This window comes from Aptenodytes patagonicus, chromosome 3 (assembly GCF_965638725.1).
Source record: "Aptenodytes patagonicus chromosome 3, bAptPat1.pri.cur, whole genome shotgun sequence".
NCBI lineage: Eukaryota > Metazoa > Chordata > Aves > Sphenisciformes > Spheniscidae > Aptenodytes > Aptenodytes patagonicus.
In genome coordinates this window covers 118,074,500-118,099,863 of record NC_134951.1, presented here as the reverse complement: position 1 = coordinate 118,099,863, position 25,364 = coordinate 118,074,500, and the positions used below count along the sequence as shown (strand labels likewise).

At 38.2% G+C, this 25,364-nt stretch overlaps 1 protein-coding gene across 8 annotated transcripts in view; it reads right to left on the bottom strand.

The window, feature by feature from the left end:
• Positions 1–25,364, bottom strand: part of MAP4K3 (mitogen-activated protein kinase kinase kinase kinase 3) — a 91,910-nt gene that overhangs the window by 13,119 nt on the left and 53,427 nt on the right. For 5 of the 8 annotated variants that reach the window (XM_076334879.1, XM_076334883.1, XM_076334886.1 and 2 more), the window contains 13 exons: positions 23,226–23,284; positions 21,986–22,024; positions 21,632–21,688; positions 17,875–17,917; positions 16,683–16,845; positions 15,578–15,687; positions 13,806–13,847; positions 9,727–9,811; positions 8,505–8,584; positions 5,883–5,943; positions 5,679–5,796; positions 3,066–3,124; positions 421–524 (listed from right to left, as the gene is read on the bottom strand). In XM_076334879.1, coding sequence (XP_076190994.1) covers positions 421–524; positions 3,066–3,124; positions 5,679–5,796; positions 5,883–5,943; positions 8,505–8,584; positions 9,727–9,811; positions 13,806–13,847; positions 15,578–15,687; positions 16,683–16,845; positions 17,875–17,917; positions 21,632–21,688; positions 21,986–22,024; positions 23,226–23,284 — 1,020 coding nt within the window. The remainder of the gene's footprint in view (positions 1–420; positions 525–3,065; positions 3,125–5,678; positions 5,797–5,882; positions 5,944–8,504; positions 8,585–9,726; positions 9,812–13,805; positions 13,848–15,577; positions 15,688–16,682; positions 16,846–17,874; positions 17,918–21,631; positions 21,689–21,985; positions 22,025–23,225; positions 23,285–25,364) is intronic. The other 3 variants (XM_076334882.1, XM_076334884.1, XM_076334880.1) reach the window with 2 other exon arrangements.

The following is a 25,364-nucleotide window of genomic DNA, read 5'->3' as shown; positions in this document are numbered from 1 at the left end:
ACCTCCAGTGTCACAAAGCATAGAATAAGTGGCCACCTTCTCTCTGGTATGGGAGCAAGCCCACTGTTAACCCATGTTATCACTCCACTCAGCCATGTCTCAGCCTGTCAGTCAGAGTTTTTTTTACTGTGCAACTAAAAGGCAATGTTCATGGAGAGAAGGGCTTTGTTCTGAAGTGGCATTTATCTACATTTATCTGGCATTTAACTGAAATGCACCACAAAAACAAGAACATTCACATAAATATTTTGAGTCCGTTAATACATATTACACATTTAAATAGCTATTTTAAATGTAATTTAACAGAAACCAAGAGAGAAGTCTAATAACTCAAGAAATGGCTAATATTTATTTCTTAACAAGTCCTTACAAGATAAATAGAACTGAACACGAGAGTATTTCACCTTATCGTAATATTACCTTGATTAACATAAATTTTTGCATTGGTTCAACCCATTCTAACAAAACAATGCTAGACTGTAGTGCTCCACAAAGGTACTTGTGGCCCGTGTAGGGATTTCTCACTGCCAAAAAAGGAGAGGTAGAGTACATTAGTGTACTAAGCAAATACAAATTATAAACAATTTCCAACTAAACAGCAGTCCATACACTTTTGGAAAATACCCACCACCACCACTCTAATCTTTTATATAAGGAAGCTGCTGAAAAGTCAACATCCACACTATGAAAATGATGACAGTGAGCATGCTGGAGCAGGGGCTGCCCTTCCACCGGACATGAACAGCTAGTAGCTGGTGCCAAATAAGCCATAATAAACACAACTCTCACAAGAGTGCTGTGGTATGTTTCACCTCTCCAACTCAAAATAAAGTTTATTGGGTTTTTTTAGAGTGGTAGGTGGGATTTACTATTTTAGATAGCCTTAAAAAAAATCGTTGACTGTATACACATTTGAAGTATCTTGCTCCACCACGTTCATTTGCCTAAGCTATCTCCAAATCATCATGAGAAGCTGTTAAAGAATGGCTTTTTCTGACACACAGACAGTTATCCAGCAGGCACTGAACAATCACTGCCACTTGACAACTGCTCAGCTGCCTTCCAAGCACTGTCACAGTGAGTCTGAAATCCAGGAGCTCTATATTTCTGATGAACACTTCTAGATCAGCAGGAAATTCAGTTGTTTTTTTTTTAAAGTGACATCATCTATTTCCACTCAGCTGCTCTTCTTCTGTTGTTTGTCAGAACTTAATTAAAAATTGGAAAAGAACAATAAAGTTGCAAAATTGGGCACCGTGAAATCTCAAGTTTCACAACTAATTCTACAGTATTGACAAAATTTCACTCCTTGAGCACTGCCAGCGTATCCATTAAGATGAACCAGTGTTACTTCGCACTTTGTACAATTACATCTAAAGACCAGATCTTAAAATGCAGTAAAGTGAGTGTGGGCCATCGGGTAATTAACAACACAGTTCAAATAATGAGCTTCTACAATCCAGTACCATCTACGTAAGTGAAATACGGTCATACTACCTTACTGCCAAGCAATCCCTTGGCACTTTAAACATCAAAGCTTAATTTCATTAATCCAAGTTCTCACTCAACATCAGTCAAACCAACTGCAAACTGCAGCAAATAACGCTTGGCGTGACCCTTAGTAAGGCTGAACTCAGCAGCAGAAACCACAAAACGTGCAATTACCAGTACCTGTAAGGTGGAGAAACAAGACCAGAAGTTCTCGTCTTTTTCTGCCTCCTGTGGCACTGCTGCTTCCCCCAGGCCAAAGGGATACTTATGCTGCCAGCAGGAATGGAGGCTCAAGCTGCACGTAATAAGTAGGGCAGGAGAGGGGAATCTATCATTTCTCCCCTTGGACCTGCCTTTTGCAGCTGCCCTTGTTGCCATCACAATTATCACTTACGCCTATCATGCAAGAAGGACTCCAGGCTTATTAGGCTAAGCTATCTCTGAATGCCAGGACAGCAGACTCCCCCCGATAATGCCAAGTCCCACGGCACTCTTGTTAAATTCTGTGCCTGTTAGTACAGAAACTGTAAGATTACAGAGGAACACGCCACCAGGTTTCTCATTTCATAAACAGAGACCTGAAAACATATGGACTTCCAAATTAATTTTAATGTCAGAAAGCCAGAGTGTGTACCTACTTTGATCCCTGTCACTCACCCCTTTGGGTGTTCCCTTCAGCATCCATTAACATTCACAGCTTGACTAGATGCCTCAATTAGGGCAAGGCCTGGACATACACAGTACATATCATTAACACCCTACCACACCCTAGAGGATTTGTATCCCAGAAAAAGTCAAGTTTTAACAGGTGAGCTGGACAAAGAAGTGATAACAAACATAAGATGGTTTAGCAATATCGCAGAGATTTTTGTCAGGATAAGTGACAGATGTCTCTTATCACTGAGTCTCTGAAAATCTGTATAATACAACTCCTCACACCAAACATTTGATTATGGAACACCAGGCGAAACATTTCCAGGAACAAGAGCTTGACCCCAAGAGATCATCCATAGTTACCTTTCCTGATTTGCTTTCTGGTGGGTTTTTTTTTTTTGTTTGTTTGTTTTTTAATTTATCTGCCCCCATCCCCCTTTTAAAATGTCTTAACACAGTGCAGCTTTGACACTTCAGTAGCTGGCACTCTGAACACACTATAAAAGCTTTGGAGACAACACTGTCCTCAAAGAATTGAAAATACTCCCTGCTTTTTATATTCCAATATTGATAACTGGAACTTGTGCTAGGAAGTCAGGCTACTTAAGCCTGATGGTAACTTCTTTAAGTCACTCCATTCATGGAGATTAGGCTCTTCCTGAGGGCTGGTTTAAATTTGATATGCATTCTGCTTCTCTGCATTTCTTGAGATTTGTCTTTAAATATAAAGAGCGAAATGGGAAAGTTTTCACTGCTTAAATGCAAGGACTAACCTGAATGAGCTCACTGTCTGCAAATGATAGTTTCATAATAATGACAAAAGTCTCTTCTCCCTTTACCTCCTAAACCTGACTCAGTAATCTTAATACTGCCACCATTTGTACTGCTTCTTGGCATTTATTCTGCAGATCTTTACTTACCAACACAACACTTCTGACACCATTTAGTGTCAGGAATTTTTGTAGACACTGCAAACTTCCTACAAGATATAAATACAGAATTATTGATTAACTAAAACAATTGAATGAATTTGCTTTTTAGAGAGTTGTTGGTGGGAAAATTATATTTGCCCCCCAGAAAAAATAAAAATATATTTATTTGTATATTTATTCTCAAAATGATATGCCTAGAACATACATGGTGATCCCTCTGTTAGCACTGAGATACTGCTCAGTTATGCAGCATTATGAATGCAGTTAAAAGTCAGGAATGGAGAGGAATAGGTACCTCAGTACCCTCAAGCATTGTTTACCCTTATCTCTTGCTATTTAATTACATGTATTTATACACATGCCTGGATAGTCTATTCGTACTCCCATGATCATTCTTCTTTGTAACGCTGTAACTTATTGCATCTTGTGCTGGATACTACACAGACAACAAAGTCCACTCTTGTCCAAGGACATTCTAGTTCAAAGACAAGACATGCAGACCCAAGGGGTGTGGGAAATGATGCCGTACTGGATAGCTTGCTGGGCCACAGTCCTTGCAAACTAACAGCTTAAATTTTGCAAAACTTTTCATAGGCAGTACAGCATGCATTTCAAGAGGAGGTCTGAAGGAGGACTGGAAGGGCAGCTTTGCAAGATCTTTTCTCATGTGCAGGGGACACTCCCTGAGAAATCAAGAAAACGGTTACTTGAAAATTTATCAGATAAGCTAGGGAAGATGATGTTATTTGCTGGTAGTGGGAATTGGTGTTTCTATACAGACTAGAAGACAACAGACAGTATGGAGATTGGCCACAGTAGCCTTGACAGCAAAAATAACTAATTTGATGCTGCAGAAAAGATCGGAATAAGTGGAGTGATAGATAGATGCTGCAGTCAAAGCTATGAAGTGGGAAAATTGTCTATGCTTGCATAGCATTTCAAATGAAGCTGTCCAGAAGTGATTGATAATGCAGCAGGACTGAGCAGCATGAAAACTGAGTACTGGCCACAAATTTTGGTTGGAAGAAGTCACGGAAGGTTTGAAAGGAACTGCTCAAGGACACTGAAGGGAAAGAAGCTGGAAAGGAGACTTATCATAGACATATTTTCTGCTACTGAATGTTTGCCTACCAAGTATCATAAATTGAGCTTAGACCATTTTGCAGATGAATATACAAACCTCACAGATTACTTTGAATTCTATTTTGCTTTGCATTTTCTCTACTGAAAACTTTGCTTTTAACATATCTAAATTTTTCATGTAGCACTCATCATCATGGTATCCAGGAACTTGCTGAAGAATACACTTTGTGGTCTGGTAGGAAAAAAAAATGATGCTCTTCTACATACTACTACTTCTGCCTGGCTAAATGTTACTACCCTGATGCCTTACAGCAAGGGATGAAACAGCAAAATGGATTATCTAAATGAATCTCTCCTGCCTTTGAGTGACTGGCTTGGCACTCGCACATTCAGGTTGTGCTGCATTTTTCTTGGGAAGTGACATGACTGGACAAGAAATTTTCTGAGCCTCTGCAACTTAGGTAAGATGTCATTCCAGGCTGAATGTAGTCTGAAGGTTTTCCTCACATGATCCTTATAATTGTGGTTATTAGTCCACTGCTGATGCAGTCCTCAAGCCAAAGTCACCCAGCCAAAGTTAGTTTGGAAGAGAGAGGATCAGAACAGTGGTGCAGGCACACAGAAGACAACAATTCAATGCACAAATTATCTCTTAGGTAATTAGACTTTAGCCTCTAGGAAGAACACCATTTTCAGACAAGTGTTGCACCATTATGCTTGCAGATGACTGAACAAGAAGCCTTTCCTGAATCCAAGAATTAAATGTTAATAGGCTGTTAATAGAACCAAAAGGTAGCAGAGAATCAGGTCTTCTATAATACAGTTTCCTAACAGAAAGCCTATTATATGAGAAGAACCAGTGATTCACTATGCATTTTAAGAATCAAAGGTTTCTCTGCAAACTAGATTAGTGTTACCACCTCCTCTGCTTGGATTTGAATGGGTTCCTAAGGCTTGTTTGGCAGCCAGCACTGTACCCAGTCTCTGGGATTTTGTATGTGCTTGTTAGTAAATAAAGTTGGAGGGACTGCATGCACAATGTGCTGTAGGCATCTGGGGACAAAAGTACCTTCTACGCTGGCCTGCAAAAAATGACTAGCCAATGATGAATGTCAAATCTGTACTCCAGTTCTACTCTTCCCAGCTTTCAGAATAACCCATGAGCCCATCCCCTCTGCATAAGAGATTACACATCCCCACTTTTTTTTTTTAATAGAATGGAAAGACAAGTACAACCAGGATTTACCACACTAGACTACACCTGAAAAGAGCTATGCCCAGAAACAAGAGGCTTCCTGACAAGAAGGTAAGATGTACCGAAACCCATTTCTCTAAGAGTATATTCACATCTTGATTTGTGTAAATTTAGGGGTCTATCCTCTGATTAATGCCCATATGAGTTATTCGTAGCAATCTGTGAACAGAGCTCTACATTATTTGGTATTCACAGAGTTTCACAAGCATATCCTGGACTCCCAGAATTAAGATATTCTGATATATCTGATGATGTGTATTTACCTGGGAAGTATTCGGTCAGGCAGTTTATGTGCTGGAATAGCAACGGGTAACTTTTGCATTTGCCTTGCATAATCAAAGAGTCCTGGTAGATTATGGGAATAAAGCTGAGAAGCTTTACCTGGAAATTAGAAAACAAAACTACACTTCAAATACGAAACCAAATGTTTACCAGCACTACCACTCAAAGATAGCACAGTAACTTACCAGATATTGATAACAAGCAATTGTTCATGACATATAACCACGTACACCTTCGAGGAAATAGCTGATAAAGGGGATGAAAAACAAAGAAAGAAAAGCAATTTGATATACACAAAATGTGAGCACATTAAGTTGATCAATTAATATCTGCATAGACAACAGGACAAAACTAATATTGACTTGCTTTTTGTAGCAGAAATTAGCTTAAGCCAAGTAAAGTTTACCTGGATTCCAGAGTTAATTCAGAGTAAATCTTAGGCACACACACTATATTTAACATATACATTAACATTTAGACAATTAGCACATTTCATATTCATGTCTTCAAGTACACTATAATTAGCCCACAAGATGTCATTATAAAGGTCAATCCATCTTTTTTCAAAAATTTTAAACCAAACTTTCTCCTTCAAAGGAGAAAAGCTTAACAACATAAACTTCAGTAAATAAAGCATGGTCAACAAACCATAGCCATTCTAAAGCCTGTGATAGTTCAAGTCTCTTGAAACAATTAAAACTGGCACTTGGAAGGGACTCTCCAACTGCATATTATTACACATTTCACTTAAGTGATCAAGGAATGCAACAAACGGTCAAGGCAGAATTGTTATTTGTCAAATCCCACAATTACTAGAAAGATATACATACAAGATATACACATACTCATGTCCAACAGGTCCATAAATGGACACAAAAAGCAAATAGGCAGGGATCCTCCAACATCCCCGATTCAATGACTGCAGTGGAGTCTGAGAACAGACAGCAGACAGCGGCCAAGCTCATGGGCATTTCCTACTGCCACTTTAGGAAATAGACTATTGGGCTAGACAGACCACTCAGGAGGACATTTCTTTTGCTCTTAAAAAAAAAACACCCCAAAACCCAAACAAAACTCAAACAAAAAAAACCCTACCAAACAGAGAAAAAAAAACCACCCTCACTGCTGGTTTATTAGAAAGATTTGAAGAGATCTGTAAATTAATTGAAAGATTTTTTCTGCCAAAGAGCAAGATATTCATCTTGAAGCTGTGCTAACTCCTGGAAACATACGTTATTTCTGCATTGTCCATTAGTGAAGTGGAATGTAGTGAAAAATAACCAAGGACACTACTTTTGCTTTTACACTGAATTGTATCAGACCTAGAGAGTAAGCAATGAAGTGAAACACTGAACTTGAAAATGCTACTAAAGCCCTATTGCCTGTTATCATAAATAACGATGTAATAAATGGTTAGCACAGAGGGTGCACTTCTATTCCTGAAGTCTTCTCATAACCTAAACACACTGTGAGAAAAACCTACGGTAATAATCTACCAGCCTGGCTGTATCCAAATTTAATGTGCAAGTTTGATTTATCTTCTGTAGCTGCATAAGCATATTGTGACTTAGTAGATTTGGATCTGAGGATTAGAGAAGAACAGCAATACTTCAAATTTGCAGGTTGATTGACCTGTCACTCATTCCTCCTGTTCCACATGACTGGCTGTTTTTACAAGCATCTCTTCTCATCTCTAAGTGCTTATTAAAACACTTCCCTAAAAGCTCACTAGGCAATGCACTACAGAACTTGGTGCTTAGAGAAAACAAGAATGGATATGAGAGCATGAGTTTCATTACACCCATTCTCCTTGCCGATTTAAAAAAAACCCAAAAAACCCAACCCAAACCAAATGAAAAAAAAAACCAAACAAAACATTCCTTGGTCTACCTGTCCTACAAGAATTACTGTATTAGTGATATTTCTCAGGGTAGGTTTTACAACTGCAGTGTAGCAGCAGAGAGGTACCTGAGCTAAGTTTAAACAAGCTAACTCAAGCACCAGTATGATTATGGGTTACATGGAGCTCAGTGCAAGCTAGCTAGGCCTTCTTCTCAACACAACAGACATATCTACAACGTCTGGACCCTGGAAGATGAACAAACACCAGTGCCTCCAGCTTACAGTGTGAAGGCTGTCCTTGCAAATTCCTCCATCTTGATGGCAGATGCATAGCTCCCTAAGTTAGGGAGAAGGCAGGAAAGAAAACAAGTCTCTTAGAGATTAACAAAAGAGCTGGAGAAGATACCATACAGAAAAGCCTGCAATGGGCATTTCCCCCTCCCCACTATCCCCTCAAAAAATTACTATTTCTAAGATTCTGCAAAGACAGAGTTTTAACTGGGATTCAATAAGCTGAGTCTCATCATCAAAGCTGCTTTTAAGACCAGAAGAATGGAATCTAGCGTATAAAGGATCTCCTTGCTTCCCTGTAGCTGAAACACGTTTGTTCCAAATATTCTATCTTGTAACAAAGCTTTGAAGAAAATAGAAACTTTAATCCAAAATATATCAGGGAAATTCGATACTATTTAACAAATCATTTAACTGCAGGACAATGCACTATGATGAAGTTCAACACAGTGATATATGCAGATCTCCTACTTCAACAGGGTGCAGCCTACAAAAAACTTAAACGTGAGTGAAAGGTATCCTCAATAGTAAACATTTAAAGTAATTCTCAGTGTAGCTAGTGCCTATGTAACTGTAGTAAAGACAATTTTTACAAGGATTATACAACATTAATCTGAGTGGCTAAAAAAAAGCGACGGATGTATTTCTTCCAAAATATCAAAACAGAATTATACCTGCTCCATTGATGTTTCATGAAGTTCATTGAGGTTCAGTGTGTAAATACCTTCTTCTGCACCAAATATCAAGTACTGATCTGCAAACACAAACAAACTCTAGAAATTCTGATTTAAGGAAGGTGTGTTTTGTAAGAGTATGCAGCTCTTTACCAAAAAAAAAAAAAAGACTTAAAACAATTAGCCACATTGAAACAAATCAACCTATAACAGTTATGGTGTTTGAAAGCATGGAAAATTAATCTTGCTAAGGAAGCTTAAATTTGTGGATGGGGCTTTTTTAAGACATCTGGAAAGATCAGTCTTTTTTTTTGTGAATTGGAATAAAAACCAGTAGTGATACAACCATAAGCAAGAATTCATGTGAATAATTTCCTCAAATATAGGTTATCCTACTCAAACACTTCCATATATTTTGTGACATATTCATAGCCTTCCTTTGGAGTACTTCAACAGCAGTATTGACTGGAATGTTTTCTCCGTACTTTGGGGGTGGTGCCTCACTTCGTGAACATAATTAATGTCCTGGATTGCATTTAGGCATGCGAACAAGATAGACATCTCGTACTGAGAAAATATGAACTGCGAAAGATTGACTTCCATAATTCCAGTTTCTAAAAAACCTAAGTATTTTCTTGCTTACTGGCTCAGTAGCATGTCTATACAGCCTATAATCAAAAGGTGAAATTGCAGGCAATGCAAGTACAATGTTACCCATTATCCCTTTCATCAGGCTATTTAATAAAGCACTAAAATGTATGCAAAAATAGAGTTGCAGAAACCTGTAGGACCAGAAAGACTGGGGTCGGGGGGGGGGGGGGGGGGGGGGGGGGAAGGTGTCAGGGGAAATCAAGTGAATGATAAAGAAACCAATCTCAACTAGGACCTCCAGAAGTCAGATTTTTTAAAAATAAATTAGGATTGGCATCTTTTGGTCTTAAATGTTGAGAAGTGTCTTGAATCAAAATTAAAGAAAACATTTTTTTTATCTTTGATATGTAATTTATTCTTTTTAATCAAAGCTGAAAACTGTGCCCTATATATCTTAATTAAAAAAAAAAAAATTGAACTTCAGACAGCAGTGGCATAATTAAAGAAGAACTTCTGCTTATATAAATAAACCTATTTTACAATATGTCTCTTTTGAAAGGAACTGTCTTGCTCATCTAAGCACTCTTGAAACCGAGAAGACAAAATGGGTAAAATATATGTAATATACTACCTCGTGTATCTGGATTTATCCATGATGTTGCACAATGAATTTTTAACGGACAGCCATTGAAAACCTTTGAAAAGCAAGCACCCATCTGTAGAAGTAAAAACAATTAAAAATATACATATGAAAAATTAAACTGTGACATTTCCAATAGGATTATTTTTACTTAAAGCAGTAACAAAAGGTTAGGAGTAGTTTCATTTCCCATGTGGAAAATAATCTCATCCAGACAACAAGGTGACAAAGGGATTTTTTTTTTAAAAGTGATTTTTTCCTTTGTGCTTAAGCACCTTTCTGAACAAACATACCAGAATTAGCATTTCAGAATTAGCTCTTAAATTAACAGTCTAAGCACATACTTACTACAAAGGTGACAAACCTGAAAAAGGTTCCTAAATTTTGTGACTTGAAAGTCTCAGAGAAACTTTATTCTTGCCATATTTCACACATTTAAAATAGAACTCTAGGTCATGCAACAATCAAAATCTTAGTCTCGGATTCTCTATTAGTTGTTTCGAATTAACTTATTTTCAATATTGATTGCTTCCCAAAGGGAAATCTCTGGTAGAAGATCCCACTCCTCGTTCAGCATAACCGCAATAAACTCAGTTTGCCTATTAAGCATCTTGCATAGTATAATATAATCAATCTCTCCATCTTCCCCGTAGTGAAGCGCAAGCATTTGTAGGCATTTCTAAGAACACTCAGTAAATTTGCTTCAAGATGACAGAAAAGCAAAAGCCAGGGCTTCTTCCTTTCCCCTCGAACATCAACATATCACCCACCCATCCTATTTTGTTAAGAAACAGAGCTGATCAATAGTACTGTAAATGAAAAGGAATGATGCAGTAGCAAACAACAATTAGTGAAGTGAAATGTTATCATTTATCAAATGATGGTCAAACATAAGAACCAGTCATAGGTAAGGGTTGCCATCGTGCAAAGCTACATACTCTGTAATACAGCTACAGAATGGCAATGTTTTCACTTTGTATTAATACTTTGTGAATTATTATCAATCTATAAACTGAATTAACCAAATAGCTCTCGTGTTAACATTTGGACAATTTTTCTTTTGTTAACCTGTTGCTGAATAAGAAAGTCTGCACACATTTCAGTCACTTCTGAACATAGTTTAGTTTAATAAGAAAAGAAAAAGAACTTAATAATTAACCCTTTAAAATGAAAAGCAGCAGAAATTAGAGCCGCCTTTGTGCTTCAGACATCTCTCACTCTCACATCACTACAATGAAGTCCGTGAGTTTGCCCATATATACATATGTGAGGGAAGAATCAAATTCATTAAGGTAATCAGTAAAAAGTAAAAGACCCCATTGCACAAAGACTAGGGGAAAGACTTCAGCACTGCTAGTACCACTGCAGAAGTCTGAGTACCAAGGCAGGGAGCTGGCTGCTTGCTAGACAATGAGATGATCCTTCTGCAGGCATAAGAACAGAAATAAGAGAAAAAGATGTAAGTGAGGCAGGAATATGAGAAGATACTGATGCACAGTGACCTCAAGGTACTGACAGCTTCAATGTCATCAAATCCCTTGGCAGGAAGAAGTTTGAAGGAGGGATGCTATCAAGAAAAACAATAAAGGGATTTTTCGGGCGGTTTTATGGAAGCCTCTTCCCAAGTGCACAGGACACTGAAAGGCACTCAACAGAAAATACACCAGATGACACTCGAAGCACTGATCTCCTAGTATACTGGTAAGTGTTTCTGCTGCTCCTGTAACCAGCTACACAATTCTCCTTGACCCTTTCCAAGCACTGAAGAGAGATGCTGCACAGTGGAAGGAAGCTGTGCTCACTGCTAAGACCTAATTGAGCTCTGCAGTGATAAGTTGGATAAGAAATAAGGAGGAGATTGAAAACAGAAGAGACTAATCATTTTCCTCTGGCCATTCTCAGCCCTGATCTCCAAGAAGCCTGCAGAGCCAAGATGCTGCTGCAAACGCCTCAGAAGGGTAAAGGAGGGAGCCTGAGGGTATCATCTCTAAATATCAAACAAATCTCAAGGATATAGCTGATAATCAGACAAATTATTAAACTGAGTTGCTAGTGGGGAAAAAACCTCCACAAACATGAAATAAAAGGTTGAAGTAAGGCTGCTTGATCTGACTGCTGCCACGGAGGCATTTAAGTCTCGGGGGAATATCAGCAGGCAGGGCATTCCCTCATTGGTAGAATCTAACAGGTCTCCCTGTGCTGCAAGCCACCCAAAAGAGCAGGGAAAAACACACTACCAGACTGGGTTATTAAGAAAGTTGAACAAAATCTCTATAGAGTCATAGGCAACCATGCACAGATACCATTTTAAACAGAGCCCCAGAACATCTAACTATTTTAGAGGACAGTGAGAACGCAAAACACTTCTTACCACTCAGCAACATACTTAACCACAAATTAAAAAACCCCAAACAAACAAGAATCAGAACAATGATGTACCACAGAAAAAGAACAGAAGAGATTGAAATATTGTCAAAATTTTACTTGCAGTAGCAGGGTATTTGTTAAATAAGACTCCCAGGTGATGTTAGGATGCAAAACATGCCCCACAATAGAGAAAAGTAAAAAGTCCAGTAATCCCAATGACCTGGGAGAAAAAAACCTTTCCTTACCCAAATTTTCATTATTTGGCAACTGATGGAGATAGCAGGCAGAAAGGAACATCTAAGTGCCAAATCAGTCTTCAACACTTAACGGGATTAGGAAGTTTGTTATACGTAAAAGGTGGGGTGTGATGAGGGAAGAAGTGGAGAGGGGAAAGAGTTTCTAACCTGAGGACAAGCAGAACCAGAGAATTAGTACGCTAAAAAGATGCATGAACATGCAGAGAGCAGTCCAATACCCAAAGACTCATTTGATCAGCTTCAGAAGTTTTCCTATTTTAGTCAGTCTCTTTTTACAGCTTCATTATATTAGCAACTCACAGTCATTCTCTAATGGCCAGTCCCTGAAGTTTGTGGCAAAAGCTCAACACGTATGACTTCATTTTGAGGTATTCTATTTTCTACCCTTTTTATTCCAGTAACTGAATCTATCTTATTTCCCCCTCCCCATGATGATTCGTTTCTTTTCAATGCTAGGAGTGCTTCCAAGTTTCTGTCATCCAGTAGTTTATGCACTCCAGGCCATGCATTTAGTTTAATATTTAGTTTATTAAAACAGGATTGATCTCAATAAACCATACTAAACGTATCAAGAATTCAGAGCTCTGGAACAATCCTGTGCATTTATGCAAGAGGTTACAGTTCTAAGGAACAGAAGCATGACATCTACCTTAACCTGTCCTGCTTCTCTAAAATGCGTATGAAGCAAAAAATAATATAATTTGCACTTACACGTCCTTGTAGCAATTTTATTTTCTTATCTAAAGATGAGACACTGATCTGGCTTAGAGGTAATGTAGCAAAAAGGTTAGTTTAAAATCAGATGAATCCCCCATTTGGTGCACAGCACAGCTACATGAATGCATACTCCAGCACACAAAGAGGAAAGTGGTGAGGGCAGAAACAAATGGTTGGGAAGAAGGAAAGACTGGCTCTTCTGATCACAGTGCTGGCTAAAAGCACAGTGACAAGTCCGCACAGATATTACAATGAAATTCTAGTTTGCTTTATGTTATGAAGGTGCACACAGATGTCTGAAACAGTTATTTCCAGCCCTAAGGCATCTATGAATCCTGTCTTCGGAAGTTTTGAAACCTAGAGCTGCGTAGTATAAACTTTGAGCTATTTGCAATTCCTGAAAGGCATCAGCTCCTCAGATCAGTAAGTACCTTCAGTAAGTACCTTCAGTACACTGAAAGTACTTCTGTGACATTAGTCACAGAACTCTCATTCACTTTTTAACAAAGCAAGCAAACAAAAAACCTTCCAAAATTTACTTCAAGAGCACAAAATAAAGGGCGATTTCTGAAATACCATACCTGTGGCTTAACATTTCTAAGAGACACTGGCTTTTATAATTTTTTTTTTTTTAAATACTAAACACATTCAAAAAATGAACTCTCTCAGCTTTAGTAAGAAAACATGTCCTGCTTCCAACATGCATTTGTATGACTCAGTAATACTCACGTGTACTTTAGGTGTGGGAGGAAGGCCGTTACTAATTGGTTTCTAGAAAATAGAAGTTAAAAAGTATGTTTACACTCACGTGCATGCGTATGCATATTCTCTCCCCACACTACAGCATAACCAAAATACAAGTCTAAAAAATTTTTCTTAGAATGCTGTTAAAAGCACTTGAGAAATAATTGAGCATAATTGTATTAGGAGAAAATAAAAAGCCAATACTTATATCTACATAAGAAATAGATAAAAAATTTGCAGGGAAGACAATAAATAGAGTTGTGTTGTATATTTCTACACTACACTACACTAAAAGGAAGGCACTAGGCACCTACCGGGACACTCCACTGTGTCCAGTGCCACATGTACTAGATCTGAAAGCCATGGCTGAGCTTTGGCTACAGTCACATATTTAAGCATGAGGTTAGGCTAGAGATCTTCCTTCCAACTGACACTTCCATAATTCTGTATGAGTTCACTAACCACATGTCTCTAGTGACCATCACTAACCACATGTCTCTAGTGACCACACACCACAAACTACCAGTATCATTTTCTTTCATTAAAACCTCTACAACAATTCCCTAATATCTCCTCATTGAATATCTGCATAGTCTATTGCGCAACATTTTCACATTACAATGATGCCTGAAAGAATGCCATCCATATCCAGCAATACAAAGTTTAAGCTATATTGCAGCAATTGTTCAATATTACAAGCAGCATTAAACTCTATAATTAGTACTAGACCCATTTTCCTGTATCAGTATCATTTTTTCCTAGTAAAAACATACTTCTGAAGAAATTTATTTTACAGGTAACACAGGAAACTTCAAACACACAACTATAAATGCCAAGTTCAAAGCAGTTCAGGAAATCATACTTTCCAAAGTACTGCCAGTATTACTGGCACTTCCTTAAAACAAAACAAAAACACACACAATGTTTCTGCTCTATTTCCTCTTCACTCCTCTCAAAAGAGTGACATTTCCAACCTCATCCTTAGAAGCAGCCCCCAAAGAGTGCAGTTTCACATTACATTTAATCTGATCCAATTACAGATGTCCCACTCTCTCCTATCTCACATTCCTACTTTTGCTTTTGCATCATAATAATAGAATGACCACTCTGGAAGCCATTTGCTGCTTTGATGGAAAAACTGCAACTTCACATGAGTATATGTAGCTCAAGTCTGACACTAAACCCAAGCTCCTAAACCCCGAAACCTGGAGCTCCAGAGGCCAGCAGGCAAACAGCTTGCATATCTGGACCCTCAATCTACCTTTCTCCATCTTTTTGACCCTGAACACCAAAAAGCCTGTATGTCTACATCTGGGACAGGAGGAGGACTCATTTGGCAACAGCCCTGATTCAGCTCCTTTCCCAGGGCCAGCCAAATCCTCCAGCAAGCCATCAGGTGGCAGCATATTCCTTAATTTCCTCATTTGCTTAAATAGTCATTGCTCAGTACAACACATCACATCTCTCTCTCAGGATCTCACGCTCATTACATGTCTCTCAAGTGTGTGAATACAAGCAAGTAAATCTTGTATATCCATGATTATGTTAGTTTCTAATCAAAATTAAATACCGACTCAAACTTCAGCTTAAGACTGTATGACAACTAGACAATCTAGCAAAATTGTGCTTTGATTCAAAGCAAACAAGATGCCATCCAGCATCATTTCTATACTAAAGAGCGTGCCCACTCCTTTTCATTGCGCATGTAAAACAGTTGAGACAACTTTAAAATAACACCTAGAAGCTTAAATACGTACCAGTATTTCCTTCTTTTCTTTCCTTGAAAAATTAGTGTCTCTAGCTTCATTCTGTTGATGTGGCGATCCCTCTCTTTCACCATTTAATTGTACAGAAGTGACTCCATTACCTAGAAAGATTCATATTTAAAAATGTATTCTTCTGCCTTCAACTCAAAGAGTAGTCTAGCCTAAAAACAATTTTGAAGGGCCAAAATTTCCACTTACGTCAGAACATGTTCCAATACCCTAATTTATTTCTAAAGCATACATGTTCCTACATGTGCACATATAACCATCTATAGAGCCACATTCAATCTCGGTCCATGGCTTTTGGCAATTAATATAACAAATCTATTGTGGGCACAGAAAGGGATGCAGTCATGGTTATGCGGAAAAATGTATTTAACATAGCTAAAGAAAAACTTGGCTATAGCTAACGCTTCAATTATTGATTCTTTATAAATAGCCTTGAGGCATTTCTTAGCACTGGATGCTTAAGCGTTACAGACAAATCTGTAACACATCAACTGCAGTACTAAATATGTAGCAAGGAAAAGCTAGCAAGGTATCAATTAAGAGTCAGAAATTAAGCTTGCTTAAAACAAGCCAGTCCAGGACAACTCTCAAAGCATCAGACTTTAACAAAAGCATAAAAGGAACAGCCTGAGCAAACAGTAAACAAACACAATTACCTGCTGTACTACCCAACCCAGCTCATTACATATAAAAGCAAACTTTGAAAGCAAAACTCTATTCTTGACATGTCAAATGACAACAGTTGACACACAGGGCCAGAATCTGAAACCTACATACAGGAAAACTTTATTCCCTGTGACAATCCTGATACACTACATAAGCCTGCTGCTTAGAAAACCAATTGTGTCACCAATGGCATCAGCAGGAATTGTGTCAGTGACTTTACTAGAAGGTACATTTGACCCTCTTAAGAGTTTAAGCATGCTTTCTTCATGCATTTTGGCTTTCATGCACTTTCTGTTACTTGCCCAACACAGAAAAATTACCACAGTATGTTTTAACGTGTGCATAGATGAGGATGTAGAAATAAAATCACATTAGATTATTTAAGAAATATTTGTATACTTCTTGGTGTCACTCTTATTACCTAAAGCATTAGATTTCTGTGGAGGTAACCGAGGAGGTGGCGGTCTGGGTGGAACCTGAGATGCAGATTTTGCTGGACTCTCTGATGTTGGGCATCTCTTGATTGTCCCTTGATTATCATTTTCAGAAGAATGAGTTTCTTGGGGGATAAAGATGGATTTAGGCTGAAAAAGACACAGTAATAATAAAAACATAAGGAAAAAAGATTCAAAGCATCCATGCTACTTCTCAATGAGGAAAAAAAAAACCTAAACACGTGCACTATTTGGATCCTGGAATTTTCACAAGTAAATTGATAAAGCAACATGTTCTGCCACGCAAATTTCTTTCAAAAAAAAAAAAAAGGTAGAAGGAAATGCATAGCAACAAGGAAAACCTTGTTACCAACAAAGGATGAATTCAAAATCATTATGTTCAAGTCATGCATTAAACAATTATTGGGTATGTGGAAATGCCACTGTTTATGACTACAGATAACCAAACCAGACGTTTAAGCAGAAACTAGGGAACATTCAATGATACTGCCAGAACTTCGCGTGAAGAATCCCAAACAGGGGATGTAACCACAAAGGGCAATGTTGTTTAGACACTGGCTGCACTAATGCTGCTTGTAGAAGGATTCTCAGTTATGCAAAGATAGTTAGTGCAGGATGGTAAGTAATCAAACCTGCGGTTTTTGCCTTGGGAACTGACAGCCAGACAAAAAAAAAAAGTTTTTTTTCTTTTTATTTTTGCTCATATTATGATAACTTCAGTGTGAAAAGATTCACTTACTCTTCAAGTGGCAGCATGCAAAACCTAATCCGATCCAGGCATGCCTCTGAAGATCACCATTCGGACACCAAAAGTTAGCAAGCAAAATTTGGCAGCTCTTTATTAAAAATTACTTGTGGCACTAAATTTTTTAACTACCCAATTTATTCCTTCCAAAGTATCAGAAGTAGAATTAGTTAGAAACAGCACTTTCACAGTGACAAACACCCTATAGTGCAAGTCTTCACGCAGATTTGCAATTAAAGGCTACCAACATAGAGGTCAACCCCCTGGATATACCATTGACTTAAAACTCGATTTAAGTCTTCAAGTCATGACTCAAGTGAGAGACCATCAGTATAGTAATTTAGACACTTCTGAATTTGTTCATTTATTTAAAGTGCCCTTTTATTCTGGGCAACAAAATCACCCTCACTTACCTTTGGTGGTAAAGGAGGTGGCACTTTAGGTTTCATAGTAGCACTATAAAGAAAAGAAAGAAAACAGATTGTTATCCAGTGTGGCTCTTTGAACTTTGTATTGCAGTGTTCAAGAGGATACAGAATTTTATAACGATGTTTATTTGTATGACATTTAACTTGTCAACAGCATTATTATATCCAAATAACTGCATCACGAATACTTTCAAACATTTTGTTATTGCTGTGCATACCACAGACACTATCCGAAAACTCAAGTATCACAGATCCTCCCTAGAAAGCACAAAGTGACATGAACTGATTTGTTGAAGATGCACATACTTGTACAGAAAAAAGTAGGCAGATACAGAGCAGGGCTGATATTTACTCTGTTGAGAGGAGAAAGATTTAGGATATCAGTGAGCTTTTCTAAAGGGCCATCTGTAGGTATATAGGGCAAAGGGGAGTTACAAGAAAACTGATAAATACCATTCCTTGAAAAATTTACCACTGACTTCTGCAGAACAGCCTTGCACATGAAAGCAAAATCCATCTGCAATGGACAGCTAGCCTACTGTCTGGGTTGTATGGGATTTTTTTTCTTCCATGAGTTTTTTTTCCACAGAAATCTTGGGAAAGACAACTTTTTAATGCAAGAACAATTCAACAGCTTGGCTCAACAGTACAAGATAGCAGGAAACAAGAAAGCTGAAGCATGAGGAGCATTCTTCCTCTGTTGGTTCTGTGTTTTAAAGAATATGCTGCATTTTCAAAAAAATCCTAAATTCTGGAATTTTTTATGTTTTTAAAAACTCTTACACTGTCCTGTTTCCTAATCTTTTGGAACAGCAAATTATTTCCATTAAATAAATTAGGAATACAGCTGTGAAAACTTGACATTCTTGCACAATAGTTTCCTTATTTTTAAATTATGTTCCAAAGTTTTGGGAAAATATCCAAGTAGTAACATATCTGTTTGCTTGTTTACAGGTCAACAACTTGTCTGCTTTGCTTCATTCTTTTCAGGAGTTTCTGTCCTGGCATCTTATCAGTTGCTTTTATTTTGGAGAAGCTGAAAGGGGACTTCTGAGAATGTGTTACCCTGTGTCGTGCACTTCAGCTGCTATGGTGGTGGAAATTATCTTCTCTTTATTAACATGGGACCAAGCTTAAGTCCTCAGTCATGTGTGTCCAAGCTCCATTTGTATTTTCTTTCATATTCTTCCCTGCATCTCAGACAGCCACCACAGTGTTATTGGGGAGCCAAACGTGAAAAACAAAAAAAACAACGATTTGGCATAAGTGTGACAGATGTTTGCACAAAGGACTGGTTTCAACAGCAAGGTTTATGTGCAGTTTGTCACCGCTGATCACGCAGGGCAGTGCCCCAATAATTTCTGCTTTCCCAGCTTCCATAAACAGGAAGTTCAAGCATCATCAGCTTTGCTGCACATGAAAGAAAAAGAAATATCAAAACCGATCAAAATTATTAAATGAAGAGAGAGATAATTTTATATTGTTCCCTGAAGCACGTGGATTCTCTGCTGCTATGAATCACCCAGCTTCAGAGTCATGCAGTGGCATCAGTTTGGACTGGAAGGCATATAGCTGTTTCATCATTTTTGTTCTGGATCTGAAGGGAGAAGTAACCAACGTCACGTGTGCTCTTCAATTGCAGCTCACAGAATATAAATCAAACAAAAGCCTTGAATCTTCAGTGGGCTCCAGAGAAAGGTATCCGAGACCAAGCTGATGAACCAACATATTGCAGCAGAGCTTTGGGCTCAAGCAGATACCAAGAGGAAAGGCACAGATGCAGAATCTATCTGATCCAAGGTTGAGGCATTCAAGGCTTACCCCTGTGCTTACAGGAAATTGTCAGGCCCTCTCTGTAGGGCAAGAGTACCTAGGATGAAATACGGGAAGAAGCAAAAAACACCAGGAGTTTTTGGAAGACCATTGGTGACTGTCCTTAGGGTCAGATGAATTGGAAACTCTCTGGAAGCTATCAGGTTCTTTCTTGCTTAACCTGAAAAAGAAAATCCACAGAAACACGACAGCGACAGAAGCAGCTAAAGCCAATGCTGTTTGAAAGTTCTGATGGAGCTTGTGCAAGGAGCAAGGATCTCAAAGCACTGGACAAAGAAATCAGTGCAAGCACTTAAAGACAGCAGGGATCAAGATGTTCCAAGCCCTGGAACATTACTGAAGTTGATGATACTGGCTGCAAAGAAGGGGCCGGGGCGGGGGGGAGAGCAGGGGAGCAAAGAAACATTAAGCAAAAATTAACAGACACAGAGCTGTACACAAAAAACACCCAGAGATTAGTACAGATGGAGGAACCAAGCTGGGCTGGCTTGCAGCAGCACAAATATCCAGAGCATCTTCACTGAAGGCCATCAGAGCAGAGCTGGCAGTATAGAGCTATAGGGGACCATTACATCCTACAGTGCAGGAAGCCCAAGTTATCATTACCAAGGTCTATCCAGCTATGAGCAAAGCAGGTTCTCAGCTTGGTCCAAATGCAGAGGAGCAAATCAACAAATAGCATTATCAATCTCTTCGTCTCAAAGACAAGACATGGGAGCTTCATATTACTGATGAACTGCGTAATCAATCATGCCTTTAAACAACCGCTTAATAATGAAATATGAAGATTTTCTTAAGGAATTAGCAAGGGAATAAAGCCTGCTAAAAATTGACTAAAAGTAATTTTTCTTCTATAAATATCATTTGTGTCAAACAGCAAACATACTTATGTTTTGAGAGCTTGATGATCAAACAGTGCAAGTTTAATGTACTTGTCACCCAGCTGACATCAGACACTATCAGTAGCTTTACCCTTCCTGAAGGGGGCTGTCCCTCATGCGCAGTACAGTGATAAAAACCACTGCCTTTGTCATAAAAGAACAGCAGTAAAAGAACTCAAGAAAAAAGAAAAAAAGAGAGAGATTTGGTTCTCCGGAACAGATAGATGCCAGCAATAGATAATGCATGTTTTACAGGTTTCTGGTATGAAGCAACAGCTTTCAAAATTATCCGTTAACAGAAAGTAAACAAGAATTCTGTCTCAATGGCATCTTCCTTTTTGGTCTTTACATCAGACGTATTTAGGAATGTAAATTTCCACATACTGGCTGTGCATTTTAAATTGTTTCAGCTCTCATCTGTCAATCAAAAAGAGCCCAAGAATACTTATACCAGTGGAATTTAAAATAAGCATAATTAAACACATGCTTATCGATACTGCCTTTGCAGTCCCATAACCTTGCTCTCTCTGTGATAAGGGAGCCAGCTCTATTCCAAAATCAAGCACCCATACAAGCATCCTCCTAGCTGAGAATGTGGACAAAACAAACTCAATCATCTAGAGAAGACAGTTATGTATATGCTTTATGTATTTTTAATAAGCTCTATTTTAATGTACAGTCATGAGTTCTAAAGATGACACCAGGACTGCGGTCAGATGAATTACTGGCTCAATGTAACTATGCCAAGATTTTGTTCAATAATAGAAGATAAAAGGACAACTGTATTAAGCAAGGAACAAGATTTTTTTCCCCTAATTCATCACAAGTTTAATCAGCAGAATAAGAAAACTTAAGGTGATGTAACCTAGGAACAACATTAAATGCCTATCTTTAAAAAGGCTATAGAAGAAAAAGAATCCTGAGCTATTAGGGATAATAAAATGATTCAACTATTTTTGTAATTTTCATCTATTCAAGAATCAGCTTTTATATATATTTGTTTATTTTTACAAGAAGAAAGGACTTACTGTTTAGCATCATCGTCTGCATCATCATCATCATCTTCTAAATGTGCCACATGTCCCCTAAGAAAATGAACAAGGTACTATGGCTGAGTGAGTTGTATTAAAATTACCTTGGCTACTGTGAAAAATTGAGCTCAAGGGCTACTACCTCTTTTACAGAATTTTACTGCCTTTTAGCTTTTTATCATTATTATTATTCTTTAAAGCACAGCTGCAATCCAGACAACTAAGCCTCTCCCATATCCTCTCAGCAAGTACAGGGACAAACAAGAACTAGTTGTGACAGACATAAGAAATCAACACACAAATTACTTTGAAACACACAAGAGGGGGGGGAAAAAAAAAAAAAAGAATTACCGCTGATGCAGTTCTTCTTCAACTGATTTTAAGAGACTCCTTCAGCATTAAATAAGAATAAGAACACAGTTTAATTGTGGCACACAAACTTAATTATCAAAAGCCAGGGCAAATGCTCCTATGATTCTATCAGTAAATAATCCAAAGCATGTTATTTCAGCTGGCTTTCAGAACATACATCAAACATCCACATACAAATGAACATAGCTGCATTTTTTTTTTTTTTTTTTTTTTAAACACAACGCATTTTCATATGCATTTATTCATGTATTGCTATTAAGTGCAGTGGTCCTTCTTCCTTGTACTGTAAAACAAGGACTGTCTCAGCTTGATCTGATTTAAAACAAATCCACACTATCTAAGAAAACCATAATCATAAAAAAAATTAAAATCAGACTGACAAGACGATTAAGCTACTATTGGAATAAATTCATTCTTCCCTAGCTAAGTTTTGTAACATTCTGAACTTCTTCATTTTTGTGTCTTTGTCTGAAAACACAGACAGGAAGGAATAGCAGGCAAAAAACAGGGACAAGAAACAACAGGATTTCGGAAGTTATCAGTATTCCTATTTTCCCCAACTAAAAGATTGCATAAAAATATCATGTTCTATGCTTAGATTTTCTGCATTTTTTTAATATGATTTAATTTAGTAAAGCAAAGCTAGGCATCCTAATTCTGACATGCATAAATGTAAATTAAGAAACTGGGTGGAAAGGAAGAATTACATGGAAAACTATTTTATAGGATTAATACAACAAAATTATTAAATGTATGAACAAGTTAAAGGACTTTGCTGAGACAGGTAAGTTTTATTTTTTAAAGCATCTATAATTGAATGTTCCTAGTGACCTACAACATGAAGAAAGGCATAAAGCAATGTCAAAGAGCAGCACTGGTAGTTCCTAGATGGCGTAAAATTGTACTCTGTGGGACCTATCATGCAGAACATTTTGTTAACAAGCAGACCAAGCTAATGGCTCTTAAAAGGAAGCTTACAGCACCATAGAGACAATATGGTCAACAGAGCCTCAAATACTGGAAAGTGCTGTAATTTTATATCATTGGAATTACTATTATTTGAGAAATAAATAGTGATTTTGGAATTGTAACCAATATAAACAAGCTTGACATATTTTACTACATACATTTCAGCTAATGTGTTTAACACACATTTGTGATTTTTATATTAAAACAGTCTTGAATGAAATAAAGACAGAAAATGCTGTTGCTTACTCACTTATTTGCACCCAAGAAGTAGCCACACTGAGGACCATGACCATATTCTAGCTGTAGATCCTACAAATATAAGAGAACAAATTTTTAAGACCAATAGGTGAGCATCAAACACATACCCTGTGTCATGCTGCTGTTATCCCCTCTGCCACACCTGAGCTACCAAACAAGCTCATTCCTCTGGCCTTCCTGGGCCCTAACACCACTCTCAGGCCCATCGCACCTAAAAATCTCCTCTCTGCCAGTTTGGTGCATCTCTAATTCCTTTTAAAACTCTGACCTTAGCCCCTTCCTTGGACACACAGATCCTTTGCTCAATTAAAGTCAGCTGCAGAAAAAGAAACAAAACAACAATAAAAATAATAATTAAAAACAAAAAAAGACTTTGTGATCTACCAGACCCCGTAGAGAACCCAGCCATCCCTCACTGGCATATTATAGTATTCGTTTCAGATGGGGAATAGTGCTGGCAGGAAGCCTGAAATGCCTTTAGCACATGGGGACGTTAAAGAAACAAGCAGAGATGACAGTAAAAGTGTTTTTATAGCTCTGGTTATAGCAATACATATTTTAAGGATAACTATGTATGTTCTCATGTATACTTTAAGATCACCTTTTGTATCAAAAAGAAAAATACAATATTAACAGCAAAGTCAAGCACTCAAGCAATCATGGAGCATGGGCTACTTAGAAAAAAGAAGTGGCAATACGCCTCCAGCACTATTATTCAGTAGATGCTGTATGGCATACAAATTTAATGCATTAATGGGAACACAGGGACCATATTGAAGCACTATCAAACGTGCATCTGCCAGAAGGATACTGCTATAATTACAGGGTTTTTTTTTTTTTGATAAATGGAGCTACATTGCTCCTTTCCAGGAAACATTTTAAAGGTCTCCCAACATCTTCTGTCAAACAGGCCTCTCTAGCTGCAGCCTGATTCGAAAGCATGCCATCCTTCAGAAAGATGCCCAGATATCCAAGCTATAAGAGCAATAAGCTTGGATTAGATGATGACAACTCATGGGGTTGATCTCTCAAAAGGGCATTTTTAAAAATCAGAGGAAAAGTCTCACACTAGATTTGCCAGTGCTCCAAGCTGACGAAGCAGAAGCCACTGCAGCTTTCAGTTCCAGACTGAAGGGCAATCACAATACAAAGCTATATATATTGGAACTCCTTGCTGAGCAGAAATCAAGTTGTTTACTGCACCCTCAGTTCTGCTCTGTAAAGCTAAGTAGTAGTAATACTCATAGGTAGGTGTTTCTACCACAACTGTCAGTAGCATTTGACTGCTTCAATGACTTTCCATATTTTCCCAAGACAAGTGAGATATTGCGGAAAAAATAACATGTAACTGATAATTACTTGATGTAAAAGAATGCATAGATCAGAGGGTTGAACAAAAATTGCATAGGCAAGCCCGATGCTGGCATTTCCTGAACCATGGAGAGACTGACTTTTCAATCTTCGTACCAACTTTATTACACATCTTTTTTCTAGAATTAAATGAAGAAACCCCAAAACCACCAAACCCCATACACTTCTATGGATCTGACTCACAAGGGCCACCTGACTTTCCCCCTAGACATCCATCAGTGGAGCTAGAAAGTTAGGTGACAGGAAAGAAGCGGTCACAAGTGGCCGCGCCGGCAGGGAGGAAGGCTCGCTCCTCTCCAGGAACATGTCCTGGGCTCTGCGAGGTAGCAGGTAAAAGGGGTCAGGCCTCAGTCATGGGTATCTTTGATCCCTTCTGCTATCCTTATCCTCCTCCTTCACAGTTTCATCCTCCTCCTATGCCCCAAATCTCGACTCCTCCTGCTCCTTGCTCTAAACAAGCTCAGCAAGTCTCCTTCCCTCAAGAAAGGCCATCCTAGGCCCTCCACAATTTCAGTCTCTTCATCACTCCCAGTATCTGTCACCTTATCCAGGCAATTCCTTTCTGCTGGTCCTCACCACCAGCTGATGTACTCCAATCCACCATAAAGAAACACAAATTTAACTTTCTTTACTGTGAGTACTTATATTACTTCTGTGCAATCTCAAAAACTTCCACACGTAAGCACAGGTATTTTGAGGATTCAGGCTCTAGAGCAGAAAATAACAAGACTGGAAACATAAGATGTCACCAGACTCACAA